Genomic DNA, 23,672 nt, shown 5'->3' with positions numbered 1-23,672 from the left:
GGAGTGCTAGACTTTTACCAGATATACACACAGACTTCTGTGGAGCTGATTAGAGCTGATTAGTGATGTCTCATTTAACTCTTTCAGCTTCCACAAGCCTCAGCATTGTTCTACAGCAGCCACGATGTGTTATATCTTCTCAGGAATGGAAGAATTTGCATGAGGGAGACTAGCTCTCTCAAGTATCATATCTAGATTTTTTTTTTTTTTTTTTTACTTTGGAATAAAAATCAGGGCTGTCTTCATAGACAATAAAACTGAATCATCGAACCCTGATTATTTTAAATGTTAATCACAATTTTTACCTTAAGTAAAATAAGGTTGAGGAAATTCTCCTAAATAATTAAAAAAGGGCTAACTTGACATTCTTTTGAACATATTTCCTCTCTTAAACTTGTGATTATGGTAGGAAAATGCTTGTAGAAGAGTGTATTTTGCATTTCTCTTTTTCGTTTTGGAATCTAAACTGATTCTTAGTGAAGATAATATCCCCCATGTGAGGATCGTTATTGCGTTTCTAACAATGGCTTTGACAATCGAAAGTAAATAGCAGAGAGAAAAGGAGAGAATACATAAGACGAACTTTATAAAAGCACACCACTTCTGGAAGTGTTTGAGCATCCTAAATAACATGTGGTGGGTCAGTGAGGGTTCAGGACTCCGTAGCTCCTCAATTAGTCTTGATGCAAAGCTTTTTCAGTTAAGTGGCTCTTTTCTGATGCTGCACAGAATGTCTTGCTATTCCTAAAAGTCACATTGATGAAACATGATAGTGATAACTCTGCCATAGTTTCACTAATATGTATGCTTTATTGGTGTGTCCACTGATCGTCCTGCACTAGCCTGTTGCTTTTTATGACCATTTAAATTAATGTGGTAGATTTAGCATTACTTTGTGACATTTTAATACTTTTATAATAAGAGAAGTATTTCCTTCCATCTGCAGGTGCTGCTGTTTCTTCAAACGAAGGAAAAGGAAAACTATTCAGCGCCACAAATGACTTTGGACATAGACAAACCGTGGGGAGTTACTTATGTGTTCATCTGCTGTCTTGTGATTAAAATCATCTCTGTAGTGACCACATATATTTTCAAGGACTGACTCTTAAAAACATCATACCTTCACACGTCATTTTGCGATTGTCTTACATTCATATTTTTTTCTAATTTAACTTTTATGGAAGCTTTAAAGTTTTGTCAAAACATGAGTGCTTTGCCCATCAATGAAAGGAATGGACCAGTTTGGTAGTACTGATGAATACAGTTCTATAGAACATTTTGCAGAAGCTCTTCTGTTGTAGAAAGCATACAATATCTTAAATGTCAGCCAGTTTTATACCTAATCTGATTTTTTGTGAGTTCTGTCAGAGCATAATCAAACGGGAATTTTCTTGCCAGTGGATAATGCAACAGAGAAAACAGTCTCCCAAATGTTTAAAAGAAGTGATTCCTGAGAAGTTCATATTTTGTGTGACATCTGCATTGATTTCAGTATTACTGATGGTACTGCTATTCATGAGTCATATTAACAATCTGTGTGAAATCATGGTACAGTCACTGCCCAGAGGTACTGAGGAAAAAGCTCTATGGATTCTGCAGATGGTAGTGATAAAATGAATCACAAGTCATGCGGTTTATACAAGTTCTGCTTTTGTTGCACCACTATGTGAAGTGCAGTGTTGCAGACGTGGCAAAAGCGCTTATTAAAAAATGCAAAATATTTGTATAATGTAACTTTATGCTTCCAGATAATAATGTATGTTAGACAGCAGGAAATGAATCCTTTGAGAAATGGGATATGTTGGAGTTTGAAAAAATAGACTAAGGGGAAGAAATAAATGTAAACCTCACTGAAATGTATTAAGGTTGAAGTCTGAGGTGACCCCACTGAGACCTAGTGCTGAATGATTACATTCTCCCTTAAGCAGAAAACTTCGGATGTGCCATGCAGTGGTGTTCTGTTTATTAATTATTTTGCTCTTTGATAACAAAGACCCCGAGCAATAAAAATTGGGTCACTCTGTTCCCTTTGTGCACATTAGTCTCTTGTATTCAACTTCGCTGGTTCTCTGGAATTTTTTTACTGTTTAGCGTAATTGTGATGATTGAAAATGGTTTTAGAGAGGATGGGTCAGGTGCTTTGCCTCCATAGTCTTTTGAAGTGCCTGTATATGAACAAAGTAACAGTTCTATGAAAATGGAAACCCATTCCACTTTTCAAGTATGCTTTGTTTTAAGCCATAAAAGACACAGTGTACTTTTGTCACATATTAACTAGCCAGAATTTTCAAGAAGGGTTAAAACAAAATGACTGGCTGCAAAGATGATTATATTGTTCAAATCTCATACTCACCTTTCCTTTATAAATTGTCGCTTATTCCTTCCATTCAGTCCCTTCTTTGTCTGAGTGCATGCCTCCAGGCATGCTTATTTATTTTTACTGTCTCAAGGTAACATTTGAAATATGTATTAAAGTAAATAAATCCACATTTTTGATTTCATCATTGCATTTACAGAGATTTAATTGTACTTTGTAATTTATTATTATTTTTATTAGCCAAAAGTTCAGTGCATTGTTTTTGATGAATTAGGCATCTGTATGAGCACCATGAATCTGGACATTGTTTATCAATGTTGCTATGAATACTATGAATGATATTTTTAAATTCTTGATTTTAAAGACCTAGAAAACATTTGTTGTATAATTTGGTCAACATTTTTCCATTCTATTTGTATATTGTCATGATGTCTTAAACTACAGGAGTTAAATACTGAGTTTTTATTTTTGTTTGCTTTGAGCAAAGTAGATGGTTGTTTTGGCCTTTATAATGTGAAACCACTTCATCTTTCTTTACAGTATTTGACCAAATTTGTGTGTCTATGATATTTGTAAATACATGCGATATCTGTTTTTCTTTCATAAGCCTATTTAGTTTTATTCTCAGTAGGGTTTTTTGGACTGTACAGTGTTTATATGATCTGAACTCCTTATACATAAGAAGGTGTGTATATTAATCCAGTTATGGACTTAAAATATTTTAAAAAGTATAAATACCCTTATTTGCTGCAAAGACCAGTGTGTAGACATTTGCTTTTTAGCAATATTTTTAAGTGCTCCGTTTTAATGCCAAGGAAGAAGTCTTTTGGCAACTCAAACTGGTCAATAATAGGTGATGCAGGTATGTTCAGGTTAAGCCAACAATGTTTTGCATTTATATGCTTCTTTTCTGTCAACACTAATGCAGTCAACGTTGCCTGAATGTCTGAATAATGAAACACATCCCTGTTTAAAAGTATGTAACTGAAAAAGAAATAAAAAATAAAGGTAGTTTTTTTAAACTTGCCTTTTCCCCTTTCCTCTAATCATGAGTAAAATAATTTCACTCATTAATTTAAGATAGGAATTAAATCATTTAATTCATTCAGCCTGTCATGTGAGAAGTAGAACTAAAGAAATACGCTTTTGTTATTTTGTTTTGCTTTGTTGCAACCCAGTTGAAAAGAGCCCATAGCAGCAAGGATCTAAGCTTTCTTTAATGAAGGTTTTGGTATTTTTTTTTACATTTCTCTGAACTATTTAATAGAGCAATTAATTAAAGTTAATGTCTTCTGATAAACTAAGGGAAAGAAGCTGAATCATTTTATTCCCTTTCTGAAATAATATTATTACTATCATAATACAGAAATTAAACATTATTAGACTGGTGTTAAGTGAATGGCTTTAAAATTTAGTTAATTGCAGATGGAGAACATGTGTTCGTGGCAGTGTCTCACAGTTCATTGTTGTGCTAAGTACTTGGAAGCATTTTGCAAAATGACATTAATGATGCTCTTACTTATTAAAGGGAGGTCCCTGGGTGATGCAAATGGTTAACACTCTTGGCTGCTAACCAAAATATTGGAAGTTTGGGCCCGCCCAGAGGCACCTCAGAAGAAAGGCCTGGTGATCTCCTTCCAGAAACTCAGCTATTGAAGACACTGTGGAGCACAGCTCTCTTCTGACACACATGGGCTTGCCATGAGTCGGAACTGACTTGACAGCAACTGGTTGTTTACCTTCTGAAGGATGCTACAGGTAAGATTAGGCAAAGGGGCATGCACTTAACCTACGAATAGCATGTCCATTAAGCAGCAGAAACAGAAGCAGGAGAAAGATCTGGAGATGACACAACTGTTATGAGATTGGAATTCCAGTCTGAATGATTGTATAGTTGCATTTGTCAGAACACTTTGAATTCCAAGTGACAGAAATTTAACCTGGCTTTAAGCAATAGGAGTGTATAGTGGTTCATTTAACTGAAAAGTGCAGTGGTAGGACATGCTTCAGGCATGCTCAGTCTTGGTGCTAAAACAGGAAATCTGATTTTCTCCATATTAGTTTTGCTTTCCTCCCTGCTGTTTTCATTCTCAGGTAGGCTTTCCATGTATGATGGTAAAGTGTCCACCCAGCAGTTTCAGACCTCTACTCTGTCAGCTTAGTAAGCAAAAACAAAGAGCCACTTTTCCCAACAGTTCCAACAAAATCCTAAGGCTGATAATTTATTGCCTCTTTGGTTCACATGTTTATCCTTGAGCCAATTACTATGGCCAAGGGAATGCTCTTCTCCCAGTGGCTGAGCCTAAGTCCATGGGTCTACCTTCAGAAGACTTAGTGGACTAAGAATGAGGCAGAAGGAGTGCTACCCAAAAGAAAATTAGGATGTTGTTACCAGAAGGAGAGTGAATGATTATTGTTACTGAGAATTTAAAAAATCTGGGCACAATGTTAGTATAAACGAGTATATTTGAAAAATGCTTTGGACTTAGGTTAGAAGGGAATTTCAAAAGTACCTTATTTGGCATGTTTTTGTTTAGCTTTTCAGGGTTTTCATGACAATTAGGTTTGAAGAATTAATTGTTCTACTGGGCTACAAATAAACGAATTATTATAAAGTTTTGCTAATGTTCAGGCTGAGTAGCTTTTTCCCTGGTCATCTCTAACACAGACCCATGTAAGTTATTTTCCTGTGGAATTTACTACTTTTTTTTTTTTTTAAATAGTGGTAAATATGTATATGTATATGTGATGGAACATTTACCTGAAATTTACTTCTTCATAAGAGTACATAGATCATAACCAAAGAAAGAACTGTACATAGAACAAGTATCGGGTAATATTGGCAGGATATGAAAATGGTTTTCTTAGAAAGAATAGTTGCTCATAGGGATATCTACCATACTATGATTGTACTTAAGTGGGAAAACACTCCTGTAATGCTCTAGACCTGGGGTTCGCAAACGTTTTCTGTAAAGAGCCAGAGAGGGAAAAGTTTAGACTTTGTGGGCCAAGACGCAAAATAGAGGCTATTATTTATACTTATATAACAAGAGAAAACAAATTTCTACAAATATTTTGTTGATGAAATTAATGAGTACATTTTTTTTGTAATACAGGTCTACTAATGATAAAAATTGAATTATTTTGGAGGGGATATTTCACTTAATTGGGGTTGAAAATTGAAAATAAATGTTCATGTGTTAATGCTGATCTGTAATTCAGTTTTATTTCATCTTTGAAAATGTGTTTTCACATAGGTACTACCAAATACTGTTATTAATCCATGAGTGTATGATTTTAATTGAGCATATTTGTCATTTGAAAGGTATTTGTAGAATTCTATTAGATTCTATTGTTGTTTGCCTTTTAGTATGTCATTACATTGCATATTAGTCACTTGCAGTTGAAAATTAAGTGCTACTTTCAGTTGTACAGTTAAATGGATTTTGAAGTAAAGAAGTTTCCTTTACACTTGCATTGAGTGACTGGAACTGTAGTTGAATTTGGAAAATATATCCAACGGCATGGTAGTGGAGATCTTGCTTTGTGTTTTAACTTGACAGCATGGGAAGTGTAAAAATCAGCTTGACATTACCAGTGATTTAAACAACATTAGTTGTTATTAAATTACTTAGCCTCAGTATAAAGTTCACATATGAGTAGTACTATTTTGCCTTGTAATTTTAGGTTGAATTTATTAAGAAGCATTGTTAAATCTGCAACAAAAACTAATTTCCAAAGCCATTTAGTGTCTGATGTTAGTGGTTGAGGGTGTTTCTTCTTGTTCAGAAAGATAAAACTTTACTTGCTAAGCCATCAAGCTGCTGTGTAGTTGGGCAAACTGTTGGGATATTTAACTTCTATTTTTGACAACATTTAATGGAATTGATGATAGTTAAAACTACAAGAGTGAATGAAATTCACCCTTGGTTCAATAACCTGTGATAGATTAAAGTATTTTCTGGAAAATGCCTGCTAATGGTTATACAATGTATTGAATCATTGGCTTTAAACATCATCCATTTTCACAAGCTTTGTAAATTTGTCCAAATTAGCTTTTTTTCTGCTTCACACATGTGTTTACCACCATCAGTTGCAACACATCTTAGCAGATTCCACTTCAGGTTGCACTGAATTAGTGTTTTCTCAACTTCCTTGAAAATTATTCCTACATATAGTTAGTTCCATACAGACTATTCGTAGACACTAATTTTTCAGTCCAAACTCGGCATTGACTCAAGTAAAGAACAACTAAGTAGTATGGGTACTGCCTGTTGGCTCATCAAAAGCCAAGGACAGTAACTCTAACGTACTTACCTTGGTTTTTAATTGAGGTCAGTTTCAGCCCAGTGTCCTCGACTTTTCCAGCAACTGTTCTTGCTGAAAGGCTAATAGTCTTAAACAAATTTATTTTCTCTAGACACATTTTCCAGCTGGAGCAATCAAACACAGTTTAATTAACTCTAACTCTAACTCACCATCAATAAATAACTTTCCTTGCTTAACTAACAAATGAGCCACTCGGAAAGTTAGTTTGGTTGTACCCTTGTTTTCATTTTCCACTTTGGTGAATAAATTCTGCTATGATGAGATACTGTGTTTTAAATTTTTTGATTCATCTGACTTGCTTTCCTGTGAGTTGGGAATATTGTGATTAGTGCTTACTCTGGTGATGTTGAAATATATTGTATTTTTTAGCATAGCTATAGTGTTATTGCATAATAAACACAATGCTTTGGCATCTAAAGTTAATAACAAAATAATCCTTACTCCACTGTGCCTTAAAAACACACCATTCAAAGTTTACTTCTCTTAGCTTTTTTTGACATGATGAGTATGCACTGGTAATAAAATAATAATAAAACGTTTCCGTATGATGATATACCTGGCACTTGAAATGCTGTTGAGCTATAACTGCACCAGTGCGATTTGGAGTGTGTTGAGTAGCAATGCCAAGCAATGAGAGCGCTACATATGGTCTCTGTGTCCACTATTTAACTTTGCCTTTGTACCATGAGAGCAGCCGTAGGAAATATGTTAATGCATGAGCATGACTGTGTTCCAATAAAACTTTATTTATGGACAATGAAATTTGAATTTCATATAATTTTTATGTGTCACAAGATATTAATTTTTTAAAAACCATTTTAAAATATAAAAACCATTCTTGTCTCCAGAACTGTACAAAAACAGGAGATGGGCTGGATTTGGCCTGCAGGCCATTCTGCTCTAGGCCAAATTGGAAGATTTGAATGAGGTAAATTATTTTTCATCTAATTGAATGAAAGCATTTACCAAGAGATGGCCTTTTTTCTCTTTATAAAAGGAGGGGACATTTGGAAATAGCATCAAGAATTGATTTCTTTTTTAACGTTGCACAACACATATGGGAGTTAGAAATAAAGCATATTTGTCTCACTCTCATGTGAACTTAGATGTTGAAGCAATGTGGGGTGTTGGAAACAGCATGAATTTGGGGATTAGACAAATTTGATTTGAATCTCAACTTCTTCCCTTAAGTTGTGAGAATTGTGACAAGTTATTTGACTTCTTAGCCTCAGCTTCCTCATTGCAAATTAGAGATGATGCCTACTTTGCAGCATGGTTCTGAGGACTAGGGGTGATATTTATAAAACTGCTCAATAAAAGATACCTTTTACCATTATCCTCACAATAAAGAACATTTTTAAATGTAGCAACACCTTGGTTTCTCATGCAGTGTGTGCTTCTGCTCTTTGAGACAAGAGTAAGACTTGGTAATTATTAAACTTTGTCTTCTTAGATTAAGGCCACCATTCTTATCTGTTTAAAAATAGTTGGATCCTAATTCCATCATATTCACATTGACTTTTTTCATTAAGATTATTAATTCTATACTTTCACTGATAAAAACGACAAACAGAAGAGGGTGACAGCAAAGCCCTGTGTCAAGCTACTGTAATCCTATCTTAAGGTCAACATCAATTCATTGAACCCCTAACAGGATGTCTAAGTGTTCTATTTTATGATAATCCTTTTCCACCACTCAAATACTGTAGACATTTATTAGATGCTTTGCTGAAATCCAGATAAAAAAGTCCATTTCTTTGCCCTGCCATTCTCATTTTGTCAAAAAATGAAATCGAGGTTAGTTTCACATAACTTTTTCCTGATGAATCCATGTTTACTCATCAAGATCACCATTTCCCTTTCTAATACTTAAATTACTTTTAAGTAATTCAGTCTAATGTTATGTGAATGCGACATTATGTTTACCAATCTGTAATTGTATGATCCACCTTTTTTTTAAAGAGCAACTCTCATTTTTTGTATTCATTTGTTATGAGCACTATATTTCAGTTCTCGTATCCTTTTAAAAGCTAAGCTTGTCATAAAGAAGAGACATTTTTTGCAAGCCTAATCCTTTTTTCCCTTATCAAGATCCTTTTTTATTGTACAAATATATATAACAAATTATTTGCCATTTCAGCATATTTTACATATATAAATTCAGTGACAACGGTTATGTTCATCATGTTGTGCAACCATCACTATATTCGTTTCCAGCTTTATCACTCAGGATCATTTTTCATTGCAGAACTGGATCACAGTCTTGAGTTCCCCTCACTAGTTCTCAGAGCTTAAGGTGCTCACATTCTCTTAGGCTCTGGACATTTCCTTTTTATCAGTCAATTCATTCTGGTCATTACTGTGCTCCAGAGAAGTAGCTTTAATTTTTGCTTTCTCTGGTTTCTCGGAGATTAGATTTGTGATATGTAAAGAATTGTCAGGTGCTCTGGTTTTTGTAAAATTGGAGGCTGGACAACTGGAGCCCTATATCTCACTAAATTTTACTTTTCCAAGTTTTGTGATAGTTTAATGCTCATGTATTCCACAATTATTTTTTGAAAACTTTATGCCAGGCAAGGGTCTGTGTGCCTAAATCTCTCTTTTTTTTTTCAATCTGGACTGTCACTCTGTAATAGATTTTTGGGGTAGTATCTCAGCTTTTCCTCTCTTTGCCCAAATATTTTCCACAGTGCATTTTACCTTGGGTGTCCTAAATTCTAATGTAGGTATAAATCTTCTCAGTTTGCTTTCCCCTTCTCATATGTGTGTATTCCAATCAGTAGTCTCATCATACCCAGTGCCAGCAACTTCTGTATACTGTGCTGTGTTATTAACCTAAGTCTTCTTGTTTATAGGTCTGATCTGTGCCTTACTGTGAAGTCTTCTAGGTCTTGTTTTCAAACTTCCTGGCCAGTTCTCTTCTGGAGTGAATTCCTTGCCAAAAGTGTTGTTTTTCGAGATGCCCTAAATATTCTATAGTCATATTTTTTTCAGTAGGTTACAAAAATTTGTCAATTAGAGCTGTTTTTCTCCATAGTAATTGGTGATTAAATCACTTATATGGCCACACCAGCTGAAAATCATACCTCCACAAATAAAGATCTTGGTTATCTCTTATGGTCCTACAGGTTTGGCTGAGGGAAGATCAAAGGAGGGAACTATGAGTTTAGAGCTAAGACTAGTTGTTTTTCCTATTAAAAAATGGAAAAGATTATTCATTGGCCAAAGTTCCAAGTGATGAGCAAGTTGTTGGGTGCTATCGAGTTGATTCCAACTCAGCGACCCTATGTACAACAGAATGAAACACTACCCGGTCCTGCACCATGAGTTGTTGCTATGCTTGAGCCCATTGTTGTAGCCAGTGTGTCAGTCCATCTCCTTGAGGGTCTTCCTCTTTTTTGCTGACCCTCTAGTCTACCAAGCGTAATGTCCTTCTCCAGTGACTGATCCCTCCTGACAACATGTCCAAAGTATGTGAGACATAGTCCCACTCTCCTTGCTTCAAAAGAGCATTTTGCTTGTACTTCTTCCAAGACAGATTTGTTCGTTCTTCTGGCAGTCCATGGCATAATTCAGTATTCTTCACTGACACCACAATTCAAAGGCGTCAATTCTTCTTCAGTCTTCCTTATTCGTTGTCCAGCTTTCACGTGCATATGAGGTGATTGAAAACACTGTGGCTTGGGTCAGGTGCACCTTAGTCCTCAAGGTGACATCTTTGCTTTTCAACACTTTAAAGAGGTCTTTTGCAGTTGATTTGCCCAATGCAATGCATCTTTTGATCTCTTGACTGCTGGCCTCCATGGTTGTTGAGCATGGATCCAAGTAAAATAAAATCCTTGACAACTTCAGTCTTTTCTGTTTATCACGATGTTGCTCATTGGTCCAGTTGTGAGGATTTTTGTTTTCTTTATGTTGAGGTGTAATCCACACTGAAGGCTGTGGTCTTTGATCTTCATCAGTAAGTGCTTCAAGTCGTCTTCACTTTGAGCAAGCAAGGTTGTGTCATTTGCATAATGCAGGTAGTTAATGAGTCTTCTTCTAATCCTGATGCCTTCTTCATATAGTCCAGCTCCTCGGATTATTTACTCAGCATATAGATTGAATAGGTATGGTGAAAGGATGCATCCCTGATGCATGCCTTTCCTGACTTTAAACCATGCAGTACCCCCTCGTTCTGTTTGAATGACTGCCTCTTGATCCATGTATGGATTCCTCATGAGCACAATTAAGTGTCCCGGAATTCCCATTCTCTGCAATGTTATCCATAATTTGTTATGATCCATACAGTGGAATGGTCAATAAAACACAGGTAAATATCTTTCTGGTATTCTTTGCTTTCAGCCAGGATCCATCTTATATCAGCAGTGATATCCCTGGCTCCATGTCCTCCTCTAAATCTGGCTTGAATTTCAGCTGGTTCCTTGTTGATATATGGGTGCACCCACTTTTGAATGATCTTCATCAAAATTTTGCTTGCATATGATATTAATGATATTGTTTGATAATTTCCACATTTGGTTGGATCACCTTTCTTGGGAATAGACATAAATATGAATTAGTAACCACCATTAATTCGGGATAACTTCAGATTGATACACAAGCTATGTAAATTAGCCAGTCAGTGACACCATTACTCCAGTGGCCATGCTTCTGAAAATGAGCTCATCAACAACAGCCTCATTCCAGGTTTCTGAAAGTGAGCAAATCAGTGAGATCCCATCATTTCTAGACAACAGCCAATCAGCAAATGCCTCACTGCAGTGCCCCTGCTCCTGAAAGGTGGCCAGGAGCAGCCTTCCTCCAGTGACCACACTAGCACAACTGGAAGTCTCTCACTGTACACACTCCTGCTTCTGAAAGTCCACCAGTCTCTGAAGTCAGGGTTCTCAAGACTTTGCATAAGATCAGTGCTGGCTTTGTTCCAGAGTGTGCCTTACATGTACAACTTTCTCTTGCAGGCAAATAGGAAGATTACTTTTTTTTGCATCAGATAGCGAGCTAACTTTATTGTTAGTTCCCAAGTTTGCAACTCTTTCAAAGGTTCAACCCCTGTTTATGGTTAGTTCATACTTATGATGTGTCCATGGGATTACCAAATTTAGTGGGGGACATTTAAACAATGAAAAGTCCTTTTGAAGCTGTTTGTGCAGTACGTACTTACCTATTCTATATTGAAAATGGTGGATAGCTGGATATACACCAGCATATACTAACTGCTAAGCATAAGAGGTGTATGATTTTTCAAATAGTACTAAAAGAAGTGATAAAATGGAACATCTTTTTTTTGACTAAGAGAAATTTAGACAAAATAATTGCAGCAGAAGCGGCAATGGCCTTCCAAAGTGTGTATCATCAGGTCAAATGAACATACATACTACCCAGAAGTATTTTCTGATTCCAAAACTGTAAGCCAATTTCGGAGTGCCAGTATAAAATCTAATGCAATAATAATAATAAAATAATAATAATAGGTCTGTTTACCCTTACAGAGATTGTCAAAGATCTAAATGTCTTAGCTTTTTATGGCACAGCCATAGATGCAAATAATTGCAGTGCTGAAAAGGTTTTCCTGTTGCTGGTGCAATATTTTTCTCATGAAAAAGCCTTATAAGGCTGTTGTGAGTAAAGTCCTCCCAGATAAGACTTCACAAACAATAGCAAATGTTTACAGAGACTCTCTTACTGAGTTATGATGAATGAGAAAAGTTGTACTGCTTTTGGTGGAGAGAGCACAAATACAGTGAAAACCTGTGAGAGCCAGAACTAGATGGGACTGATTTGTTTTTCTGGGTCTTGAAAGTTTTCCACCTTTGACAGGGTGCAGTCTTACTATGTTTCTATCGCTCTCTGTTAAGAGTCCAGCCTCATAAACACTCAGAAAGCATTTATTTTCAATTTTATAGGACTGGAAAAGAAACTAAACCATTTTTTATGATTTACTTGTTTATCCAGATTTTGTACACGTATGCAAACAATGATACGGGTAAAATTCACTTTTGAATAAAACATCTAATGTCAACAGTTTTGGTTTTTTGATGAAATTATTTTGAAACAAATTTCTAAGTCCTTATTAAAAGCTCTTGATATCCTTTAACTTTTCTGAATTCCTTCAAAGCCTTTATATAGATGAAAACTTTTGTTTGACTTAAAGTCTTAGGCACTTGTAATGGTCGGTCTTCCTCATCTTCATCTTTAGATTGCAAGTCCACAATTTTTTGCATGTTTATATCACCCATTTCTGTGGCAATTTCCTTGTTGATATCAACGGAAGATACGGCACTGACCTATTTTTCTGAAACACCGTTGTAAATGTCATTTATCGCATCCTGAATATGCATATAATTGGGCTTGGTAACTGTTTTGCTTTGTATACTGTCGCCACTGCCAAATAAGAAACCACAGTTGTTAAGGTATTTTCTTATGGTTTCTTCCTCAATTACAGGGGCTAGTGAACCCGAGATCAGCAGGTTGAACAGCAGGGCTCTTGCTCACAGGTTACGAAGACTGATGAATCGCAAGATCAGCAGGCAAGATGGCAGGTAGGCTGCTAGCTCAAGTTCCAAGAACTGGAGGTCAGATAAACAGAAGCCAGCTATCGGATCCAGAGCAAGCAAAGCCAGTAAGCCTTGCCAGAGAGTCCACCTATATTATATGCAGGCCACACCCCCAAGGAAACTCCCTTTCAACTGTTAAACTACTCACAACAGATCTCATGATGGAGATGATCACATTATATCACAAGTCATCATGGAAGTGAGCACATCATCATTAAAAAAAAAAAAAAAAAACCTGTAGCCATCAAGTCAATTCTGACTCATAGCGGCCCTATCGGACAGGGTAGAATTGTCCCATAGGGTTTCCAAGGAGTGCCTGGTGGATTTTAACTGCCGACCTTTTGGTTAGCAGCAGTAGCTCTTAACCACTACACCACCAGGGTTTCCCACATCATCATATAACTGCCAAAATAAAAGAAAACCCATTGCTGTCGAGCCGATTACGACTCATAGTGACCGTATAGGACAGAGTAGAACTGCCCCATAGCATCGCCAAGGAATGCCTGGTGGATTCCAACTGTCAACCTTTTGGTTAGCACCCTTAGCATGTAACCACTACACCACCAGGGTTGCCAAACTACATCGTAACTGCCAAACCACTGTGAATCGTGGCCCAGCCAAACTGACACACAACCTTAATGATCACAGATGGTAAGCTGCTATTATGAAAACTGACCCCGTGAGCATTTTTCCCTCTTCATTTTCAGGGTCTTTATTAGGCATTGTCTTGTAGAACGGAGCAGTCTCACCAGCATTTGCAATGTCTTCAGGATCATATCCCGTTATGATCTATTAATTTTGTGAACCAGTTTTGAACAACTTTGTTCACCTTGTTTGACTCTCCAAAAGCTATATTGCAAGTGGTTCTTTTTTTTTTTTGGAAACTTTGAAGCCACCTGTTAGATGTTGTGAATCCATCAACTTTTAAAAGTTCCACTGTTTCCTTCGTCTTTGCTTGCAAGATAGGCCCTGAAACAGGAAAATTTTGGTGGAGGCTTGAAGAAACCACTCAAAAACAGATTTGTTGATTTCTGCATAATTTCCATTCCTTCGTTTCTTGTCGTTTATATTGGTGCTGCTCACATATTTTGAAATTATTCTTTTATTTCATAATTGAGTAAATTTGAGTTTTCCCACACTTGAACTTAATTACAGCTTCTTTGACAGTCTTTTTCTCTTCAGTTATCATCTTGGCAACATCAAACCTTTCAGAGATAAATTTCTCACTCTCTTGTTCATGGCTGTGAAGGAGTAAGCTTTCTAAAAAAGGAACAAAAAGGAAATAAGTTCATATAAAATTAAGGAATTTATGATCTTGAAAATGAATATCTCGAAGGAAAAGTATCAACATTATTATATGATAAAGTTAGCACACTTCAGTAAAATGTTCAAGGAAAAAAGAAACCACGTGAGAAGAATGTTTTTGCTTTTGTGCACTTGTTGAATGTGTTAAGTGAGGAAATGCCTCTTTTTGAGCAAAACAAGAAATTTTGAAGGAAAGAATTTCAAGGAAGTGAAGGAGTGGATTCTGAAAATTGTAATAATGTGCATCAAAATTACAAATAAAGCAAAAACTAAAAATTAAGGATAAGAGTAAAATCTCTCAAGACAAGTAAAAAAAAAAAAACTATGATTTGCTAGATTTTAATGAAAATAAGGAAAGTTATCGGTATCTCTTACCTTCTTCCAAACTTACGGATGCTGTTCTTTGCTGGGAAAAATTTATAGGCAGAACGAAAAGGGCAAAAACATAAAGAAGAGAGGTACTCAGAGTATTAGTGATGCCTAGTACTCACACGCATTGACAATGCAAAAGGAAGTGGAAAACCAAAGCTTCATCTCTGACTCTTGTACTTGGAAATATTTCCAGCTTTCACATCTGTACTTCCTTGTATTTGAGTTGCAATACCGATGATTTTCTAATTTCGTTCATGTCATGCAGATTCTGGCTTTCAGAGAATATTTATTAGGCTAAAGTAATAGTTTTAGTGGAAAATATTTTGAGTTTTCCTTCCCTGACTGGTTTCTGCCTTATACAGGTTTTGGCTTTCTCAGGTTTTACTGTATAAACTTTGGTGGATGTTTGTGTAAAGATGTAAATACTATTTATTCAAAGTTGAAGCAAAGCATAAATGAATGTATGGAAGATTTTGACCATCTTGCCCATGTTCTACATAATGCTACTCAAGCAGCATCTGTGTCCTTTCTATTGACATTGAAGTCATAGTCATGAAATTGTCTTGTTACTTCAACGTTAATACTGCTCACAGAGATTCAAGGATTTTTGTGGGGGGGGGGTGTCTCAGTATCCTTCATTTCTTTCACATTCAAAAACCCATTGGCTCTCTAATAAGATGCCCTAGACATGACCTTTTTAAGGAGCTCTGATGCCTTACTGTGGAGAGATGGTAAAAATGTGGGTGTCTGGGTGCTTCTGAGACTTGTTCTGTAGGCATGCATTGTTCCAGCCATGTTAGCGGATAGCTAGAGGAGAAAAATAAAACGAGTTCAAATGGTTGATTTCTCAATTAACTTTCGCATTATTTTGTACCATACCTATTAAAATATATACTTTATCCAAAGTATGATCTTAGTTCCTTTTTAATTTCCTGAGTAATGCAGTCCTTCTAACTATAAAACTTGATATGAAAATCAAATTTTAACATAATTTATATTTTACCCGTTAATATGTCCTTTGCTATTTCTATGAGTAGACTATTAAGTAATTTTATTGGAATCCACATATATATTACTAAAAGTAAGCTCTTAAATATAGATTTTTGTTCATAAATATCAATTTGTTCTGAAGCTAAGGGCCTCAGAAAATGTAATAAGAAATAAGTTATATAAGCTTATTGTTTATGTTTAGATGAGTTGGAATTGACAGCAACGCATTTGGTTAATTTAACTCTAATTTTACTAAGCCTTTTGTGAGAGATTTACAATTTTTCTTCTGAGCTACCAGAATAAAAAAAAAAAATTTTTTTTTTTTTTAGAATAGTAGCTCTTATATTCAGTTCTTATCTGTTACATTCAATTTTCTGTAACCATCTTGAAAAAATCATACACACACACACACCAAATGTTTAAAACAAGAATCCTTGTTTTTAAAACATGATTGAATATTATTAAGCATATCACAAGGTGGGATGATCTGGGATATATTATCTTACCACTTTAATTTTGGTTTTATGAAAAAAGCAAAGTGTTTTGCAGTGTGACAAGAATACATAGGTAGAGCACACATGGACATTGTGTGGCAACCACGTATCCTTATCTCTTAATTGTTTTGAAATTAGGGCTACGTAATTGCATTTGTCCAGATCATTTCTTAACACAGCAATAAGTATCTGAAAAGAATTCTATGCTACTTTTAGAAGGCCACCAATGAGAGTATCTAATATTTCAAAACAATATACCTGTGTGATTATAAGGGGTGACCAGACTATGGCCAACGGGCCAAATACAGACCCCCAACCTAACCAAACCAAACCTGTTGCCGTTAAGTAGATTGCGACTTATAGTGACCCTGGTTTTTGTAAATAAAGTTTTATTGGAATACCACCACTCCTTTAGGCAAGTTACTTAAACTCCTCAAGCCTCAGTTTAATAAAACATTTTATGGAGTTCTGGTGAAGAAAATGTGGTATGTTGTTTAGCAAAGTAGGCTCGAAGTAGGTACTTAGTAAATGGTGACTGTCTTGGCTATTATTATTTAAGCAGTACTGGAGACTAGAGCTGCTGAGGAAAAGATGATGTGGTGGAAACCCTGATCATATTTAGTCAGTGTGAAACCAAGGCGTATGTTTGTTGCAATGAAAATCCCTGCAAGTAAGCTGTTTGTGGGGAACAACAAATGAATGGAGAATTTTTTTGAGAAAACAGAAAAAAGACTACTGAGAGATACAGTAGTAATCCCACTGACTAAAGGTTAAGTGCTCTCTCCTTCCTCCTTTCTCTTCTCTTCCCCCTCCACCTTGGTAATGACAGAGTAGCCTCAGAGAAAAGAGCACTGGGTTAGGAAATCAAAAACCTATACTACTCAGCACCCAGTTACTCACTAGCTGTGTTATTCAAGACACGTCACTTAATCTTTCTGGGTCTCAGTTTCAACTCTATAAGGGAACTCTGGTCAAGAAACCTAACTCAAACATTCTGTGAAGATAGTTCTCTTAACCTTTGACATCCTCATAGGGTGCGATAATCAAATGAAATGGTGAATTTGGAGGACTTTGTGACATCTAAGGCAGAAGTTTCCACAGCTAGCCGGGTGTCAGAGCCACTTAAAGATGTTACTTTTTAAAATGAAGATTCTTGGGCCCTGTTCCCGTGATTTCAATGGCAGAAGGAGGAACTATTTTTATTTTATTGTACTTTAGATGAAAGTTTACAGAACAAAGTAATTTCTCATTAAACAGTATACACATTGTTTTATAACATTAGTTAACTCCACAACAAGTCAACGCTCTCCCTTTTCAACCCTGGATTCCCCATTACCAGCTTTCCTGTCCCTTCCTGCCTTCCAGTTGTTGCCCCAGGGCTGGTGTTCCCCTTAAGTCTCATTTTGTTTTATGGGCCTGTCCAATCCCTGGCTGCATGGTGAACCTCAAGAGTGACTTCATTACTGAGCTGAAAGGGTGTTTGAGGGCCATACTCCCAGGATTTCTCCAGTCTGTCAGGCCAGAAAGTCTGGTCTTTCTTTTTGAGTTAGAATTTTGTTCTACATTTTCCTCCAGCTCTGTTCAGGACTCTGTTTTGTGATCCCTTTCAGAGCAGTCAGTGGTGGTAGCCAGGCACCATCTAGCTGTACTGGACTCATTCTGGTGGAGGTTGTGGTAGATGTGGTCCATAAGCCCTTTAAACCAATTTTTCCCTTGTATCTTTAGTTTTCTTCACTCTTTCTTGCTTCCGAAGGGGTGAGACCCGTGGAGTATACTAAACGGCCACTTACAGGCTTTTAAGACCCTAGATGCTACTCACCAAAGTAGAATGTAGAACATTTTCTTTAAAACTATGTTATGCCAATTGAGCTAGATGTTCCCCGAGACCATGGTCCCCACAGCCCTCAGCCCAGCAATTCAGTCCTTCAGGGAGTTTGGATGTGTCTGTGGAGCTTCCATGACTTTGCTGTGTATAAGTTGTGCTGGCTTCTCCAGTATTGTGCACTGGGTCACCCTTCACCAAAGTCACCGGTTATCTGTTGTCTATTTAGTGTTTTTGCATCCCCACCCCTCCCCTCCCTCATAACCATCAAAGATTGTTTCTTTTTGTGTTTAAACCTTTTCAGTACAGTAGTAGTCTCATACAATGTTTGTCCTTTTGTGATTAACTTATTTCACTCAGCGTAATGCCCTCCAAATTCACCCACGTTATGAGATGATTAGCAGATTCATCGTTGTTCTTTACGGTTGAGTAATACTCCATTGTGTGTATGTACCACAGATTGTTTATCCATCTGTTGATGGGCATCTAGGTTGTTTCCATCTTTTTGCTATTGTGAACAATGCTGCAGTGAACATGGGTGTGCACATGTCTATTCCTGTGACAACTCTTATTTCTCTAGGATATATTCCTAGGAGTGGGATTGCTGGATCATATGGTATTTCTATTTCTAGCTTTCTAAGGAACCCCCATATCATTTTCCAAAATGGTTGTATCATTTTGCATTCCCACCAGCACTGCATAAGAGTGCCAATCTCCCTGTAGCCTCTCCAACATTTGTTATTTCCTGTTTCTTTTGATGTGGACCAGTAGTGCCAGGATGAGATGATATCTCATTGTGGTTTTGGTTTGCATTTCTCTACTGGCTAGTGATTGCGAGCATTTCCTTATGTGTCTGTTGGTCACTTGAATGTCTTCTTTGGTGAAGAGTCTGTTCATTTCCTTTGCCCATTTTTTAATTGGATTGTTTGTCTTTTTGTTATAGAGGTGTTGGATTTTCTTGTTGATTTTAGAGGTTAGACCTTTGTCTGATTTGTAATAGCCATTTTTTTTTTCCAGTCTGTAGATTCTCTTTTTACTCTTTTGGTGAAGCCTTTTGATGAGCATGTGTTTAATTTTTAGAAGATTCCAGTTATTTAGCTTATCTTCTGGAGTTTGTGTGTTGTTGGCTGTGGTTTGTATCCTGTTATTGCCATGAATTAGGGCCTCTAGTGTTGATCCTGGGAAACCCTGGTGGCGTAGTGGTTAAGTGCTACGGCTGCTAACCAAAGGGTTGGCAGTTTGAATCTGCCAGGCACTCCTTGGAAACTCTATGGGGCAGTTCTACTTTGTCCTATAGGGTCGCTATGAGTCGGAATTGACTCGACGGGCACTGGGTTGGGTTGGGGAGTGTTGATCCTATTTTTTCTTCTAATAACTTCATAGTTTTAGGCTTTATATTTAGGCCTTTGATCCGTTTTGAATTAGTTTTTGTATGTGGTGTGATGTATGGGTCCTGTCTCTTTTTTATGCAGATGGACATGCAGTTTTGCCAGCACCGTTTGTTAAAAAGACTGTCTTTTCCCCATTTGATGAACTTTGGACCCTTGTCAAAGATCAGGTGACCATAGGTGAAAGGATTTACATCTGGGTTCTCAATTCTGTTCTATAGGTCAACATATCTGTCGTTTTACCTGTACCAGGATATTTTGACTACTGTAGCTATATAGTAGGTTTTTTTTTTTTAAGGTGAGGTAGTGGGAGTCCTCCTGCTTTATTCTTCTTCTTCCATAGTGCTTAACTTATCCAGGACCTCTTCCCTTTCCATATAAAGTTAATGATAAGTTTTTCCATCTCTTTAAAGAATGTTGGTATTTGGATCAGGATTGCATTGTATTTGTAAATCGTTTTGGGTAGAATTGTCATTTTCACAATGTTGAGTCTACCTACTGATGAGCATGGTATGTTTTTCCATTTATGTAGATCTCTTTTGGTTTCTTGAATTAGTGTTTTGTAGTTTTCTTTGTATAGGTCTTTTACATCCCTGGTTAGATTTATTCCTAAGTTTTTTTTTTTTTAGGGGAAGGAGGAACTATTTTTAAAGAATTCTTCTAATAATTTCAGTGGACCACCAGGTTTAGGATGCATTACTCTGATGGATTATACCTAAAAGTCCTTGAAGGTGATGACTTACATTTGGTAAACTTCTGGGAGTTGGCTAATGAGGTGTTCTTTTTTAAAACCCTCTTCCCTGATGTGGTGTCATTAGTGCTGTTTGTCAAATATTTCTGGTTCTCCCCTCATCCCATCTTAGGATAGGATTTACTTCCTGCTTCCTTGTGATTAGGTGAGGCCACATGACTAATTCTAGTTAATGAATGCTAAGTAGTAGCATGTATCACATCTGGGCTGGAGAATGTAATTGCTAATGAAAAATATCCAAAGCTTTCATTTCCTTCTGATGGAGCAACTAGCAACATTTGAGCTAGTGGCTGTCTCTGTCATCCTGGTCTTTGAAATATTAAAATAAGGACAGTCTCTCTGCTAATCAGTAATGGACATATAACCTAAGTGTGAAACAAAATTTTAGTCACTGAGATTTTGTTTTTGTTTTTAAGTGTGTTTTATTTTACCAAAACTGATACACTTACTTCTTTGTGACAACTATTGATTGACTTCTTTTCCTTTACTACATACTACTTTACCATATACTACTTTTGTTTTGGATTGAAAGCCTTGGATAACGCAAGGTTTCTGCCCAATCATGACCTTTTCTCCATTTTCCTCTCCCTAATCTCTGTTCCCATTTTGTTCATTTTGACTCCACTTTTTCTTTAGGGAATGCAGGGACTGTGGAAAATAGGGACCTAGAAAAAGAGAGGATCTAACAAGCAGTGTAAAAATCTAAAAATATATACAGTGTAGTTTTTTATTCTGATTGAAAAAGATGATCAGTGTAGGATAACCCATCACTCCACTTTACTTACCCACTTTTGCATTTCCTTGGTTGTGTTGATATACATGAGGTTCTATCTATCTGTCTGTCTAGCTATCTGTCAATCACCTACCTACCTACCTACCTACTTTGTCCATATGTCTGTCTATTCATTCAAAGGAGTAGGGACAATATTAGTCCATAGATATCTAAAGCAAAGATGAAAGGGGAGATGAAAAACAGAGGTAAAAACATCATCTGGTTTCTAGCTGGGCCGAAGGTCTGATCCCCATAGATGAGAAACAAACAATACTGTTTCAAGACCCAGGTGCTGAAGTGAATGATGGAATAGAGACTATTTTCCCCACTTCTGAATGGGGCCCATAAAACAGCTCTAGCCTTGAGTTCTCTAGTCTCCACAGTGCATTAGTAGAGCAGAGCTCTTGCAGAGCACCATGTGTATGAAATGCTTCCTTCAAAGACTTGTAGGCAGTTGGCTTCACCAAGGAGTTAGATCAAAGTTTATTCATTTAGTCAGTCACTCATTCACTCCACAAATATTTATCGAATGCGTACTGCGTACCTGCAATAGAGAATAGATGAGTGAATCCACAGCTGATGCTAGTTTACATGGAGCCTTTATACAAATGGGAAAAAGCCTCCATTTCCTGACAAACAGTTCCTTCTAGTCTCCTTGGCTGGGCACCCTCTTCCACAGCACAACCTGCATAGTTATTTGCAGTGGCCATGGGTGAACCAAAGAAATACGATTCTGCCATCATCGAGAAAGAGAAAGCAAAAACACCATTCATTATGTAATATTTACAAGTTAAAGTCATACATGGAAGTTTCCCTTTTTTCCTGAAAATATAAAAAAACATCCCTCCCTTCCAGAAATATGTATCAGGGGAGCCTTGGTAGAGGCCTAACATCTTTCATTCAAGTAGGGATGAGCTGAATTGCAACACGATTCTGGCATTAATATTGATGTGACCTCATTTGTACCCAGTGGATGGTGAGTCCTGGGAACAATCAGGTATAAAATCCGATTTTAGGAAAACTTGGAGCCAAGATGGCGGAATAGACACACGCTTCCCTCGAGCCCTCTTTACAACAAAGACCCAAAAAGACAAGTGAAACAAGTATATTTGTGACAAGCTGGGAGCCCTGAGCATCAAAGGCAAACTTAGACAATGAACTGAGGGGCAGAGGGAGAAAGAGGCCAGTCAGAAGTGGAGAGGACCTACCAGACCTGAATCACGGGGAGCCCTCAGGCACCATTCCTGGAGCAGCGGTGGCAGCAGCGGCAGCAGGCTGGTCCTAGTGTTCGGCCACAGTTTCCTCAGGGAGAAGCAGCCAGGCACACAGCCCACTCACACCTCTGGAACTTGAGGAGAATGGCGCTCTCCGCAAAAGATAAGTACTTGCGTATATTTTACCACACCTCCCCACCCCCAAGCCGGCCTCAGCGGCTGAATCCCTGGGCCTGAGATAGACCCTGGTGATTACAGCCATCCTCCTGGCCTTGGGGAAGGGAAAAAATTGCAACTAGGGGGAAAAGATAATTTGCTAGTTCCATTAACCGGGGCAGCTCAGGACAGAAGTAGCTCCTGTCCAGGCATAAATCGTCCATGGACCTTGAGCACCTTTCCCTTCTGCATGGAGCTTTGTGGGCCTATTTTGGGAGAATAGACCCTTGTTGGCAAACTCCAGCCATTTCAGTTGTGTGGTGGAGAGGTGAGTGTTGGATGTTTGATGTTGCTTTGCCTATTAAACAAGGTCCTCACCTACCCACATCGGGGACCTAAGGACTGGTAGCTCCACTCAGGTCACCCAACCACCTGTGACAGGGGTCCAAAGATAACTGGTATCTCCCAGTCCTTACAACAGAAACTTTGGGTGCCCATGGTCCCTCTGCAGAACCCACCCACCAGCACACACTAGGGAACAGAGATGTGTTGGTCAGAGACATTTGGGGGTCAGCTCTCAGCCCCCTGCCTTGTTCAGATCATGACCCCTGCTGCAATCAGATACCAGTGTATACGCCAATCACCCCTTCCCCTCTAAGACTGTAGGACAGAGCCTGTACCACACACTTGATATCAGCTACCTGGAAACCTGAGCTGAATTCACACAAGAAAACTGAATGGACTCCTAGACTGATCTACCTGGTAACAGCTCTAGCCAGCTGGGGACAGGACACCAGAGCTCCAAAGGTGAAGATAATCAAGCTAGCTCACTCAAGGAACCCATAGGGGTATACCAAAACAAAACAAAGCAAGCAGCTATGACACAGTAAGCAAGCATAAACTAATACAATAACTTATAGATGGCTCGGAGACAGCAGTCAATATCAAGTCACATAAAGAAACAGACCATGATCACCTCAACAGGCTCTCAAATCAAAGAATCCAGGGATCTTCTAGATGAATGTGCATTCCTGGAATTACCAGATGCAGAATACAAAAGGGTTTGGGTTAGAATACAAAAGTTTAATATACAGAACCCTTCAAGACATCAGGAAGGAAATGAGGCAATATGCAGAACAAGCCAAGGAACACACAGATAAAGCAACTGAAGAAATTAGAAAGATTATTCAGGAACATAATGAAAA

General features: G+C 37.5%; 1 protein-coding gene across 6 annotated transcripts in view; it reads left to right on the top strand.

Annotated features, from left to right (window-relative positions):
* CSNK1G3 (casein kinase 1 gamma 3) overlaps nt 1-3,643 on the top strand; it is a 153,027-nt gene extending 149,384 nt beyond the window's left edge. For 3 of the 6 annotated variants that reach the window (XM_049873570.1, XM_049873567.1, XM_049873568.1), the window contains exon 14: nt 947-3,643. In XM_049873570.1, the coding sequence (XP_049729527.1) occupies nt 947-1,001 (55 nt within the window). In that variant the 3' untranslated portion in view covers nt 1,002-3,643. The remainder of the gene's footprint in view (nt 1-946) is intronic. The other 3 variants (XM_049873573.1, XM_049873571.1, XM_049873572.1) reach the window with 2 other exon arrangements.
* Nucleotides 3,644-23,672: the final 20,029 nt, after the last annotated feature.

The sequence above is a fragment of the Elephas maximus genome, chromosome 2, assembly GCF_024166365.1.
Source record: "Elephas maximus indicus isolate mEleMax1 chromosome 2, mEleMax1 primary haplotype, whole genome shotgun sequence".
Lineage (NCBI taxonomy): Eukaryota > Metazoa > Chordata > Mammalia > Proboscidea > Elephantidae > Elephas > Elephas maximus.
Note: the sequence above shows the minus strand (reverse complement) of the source record. Positions and strands in the feature narration are given on the sequence as shown.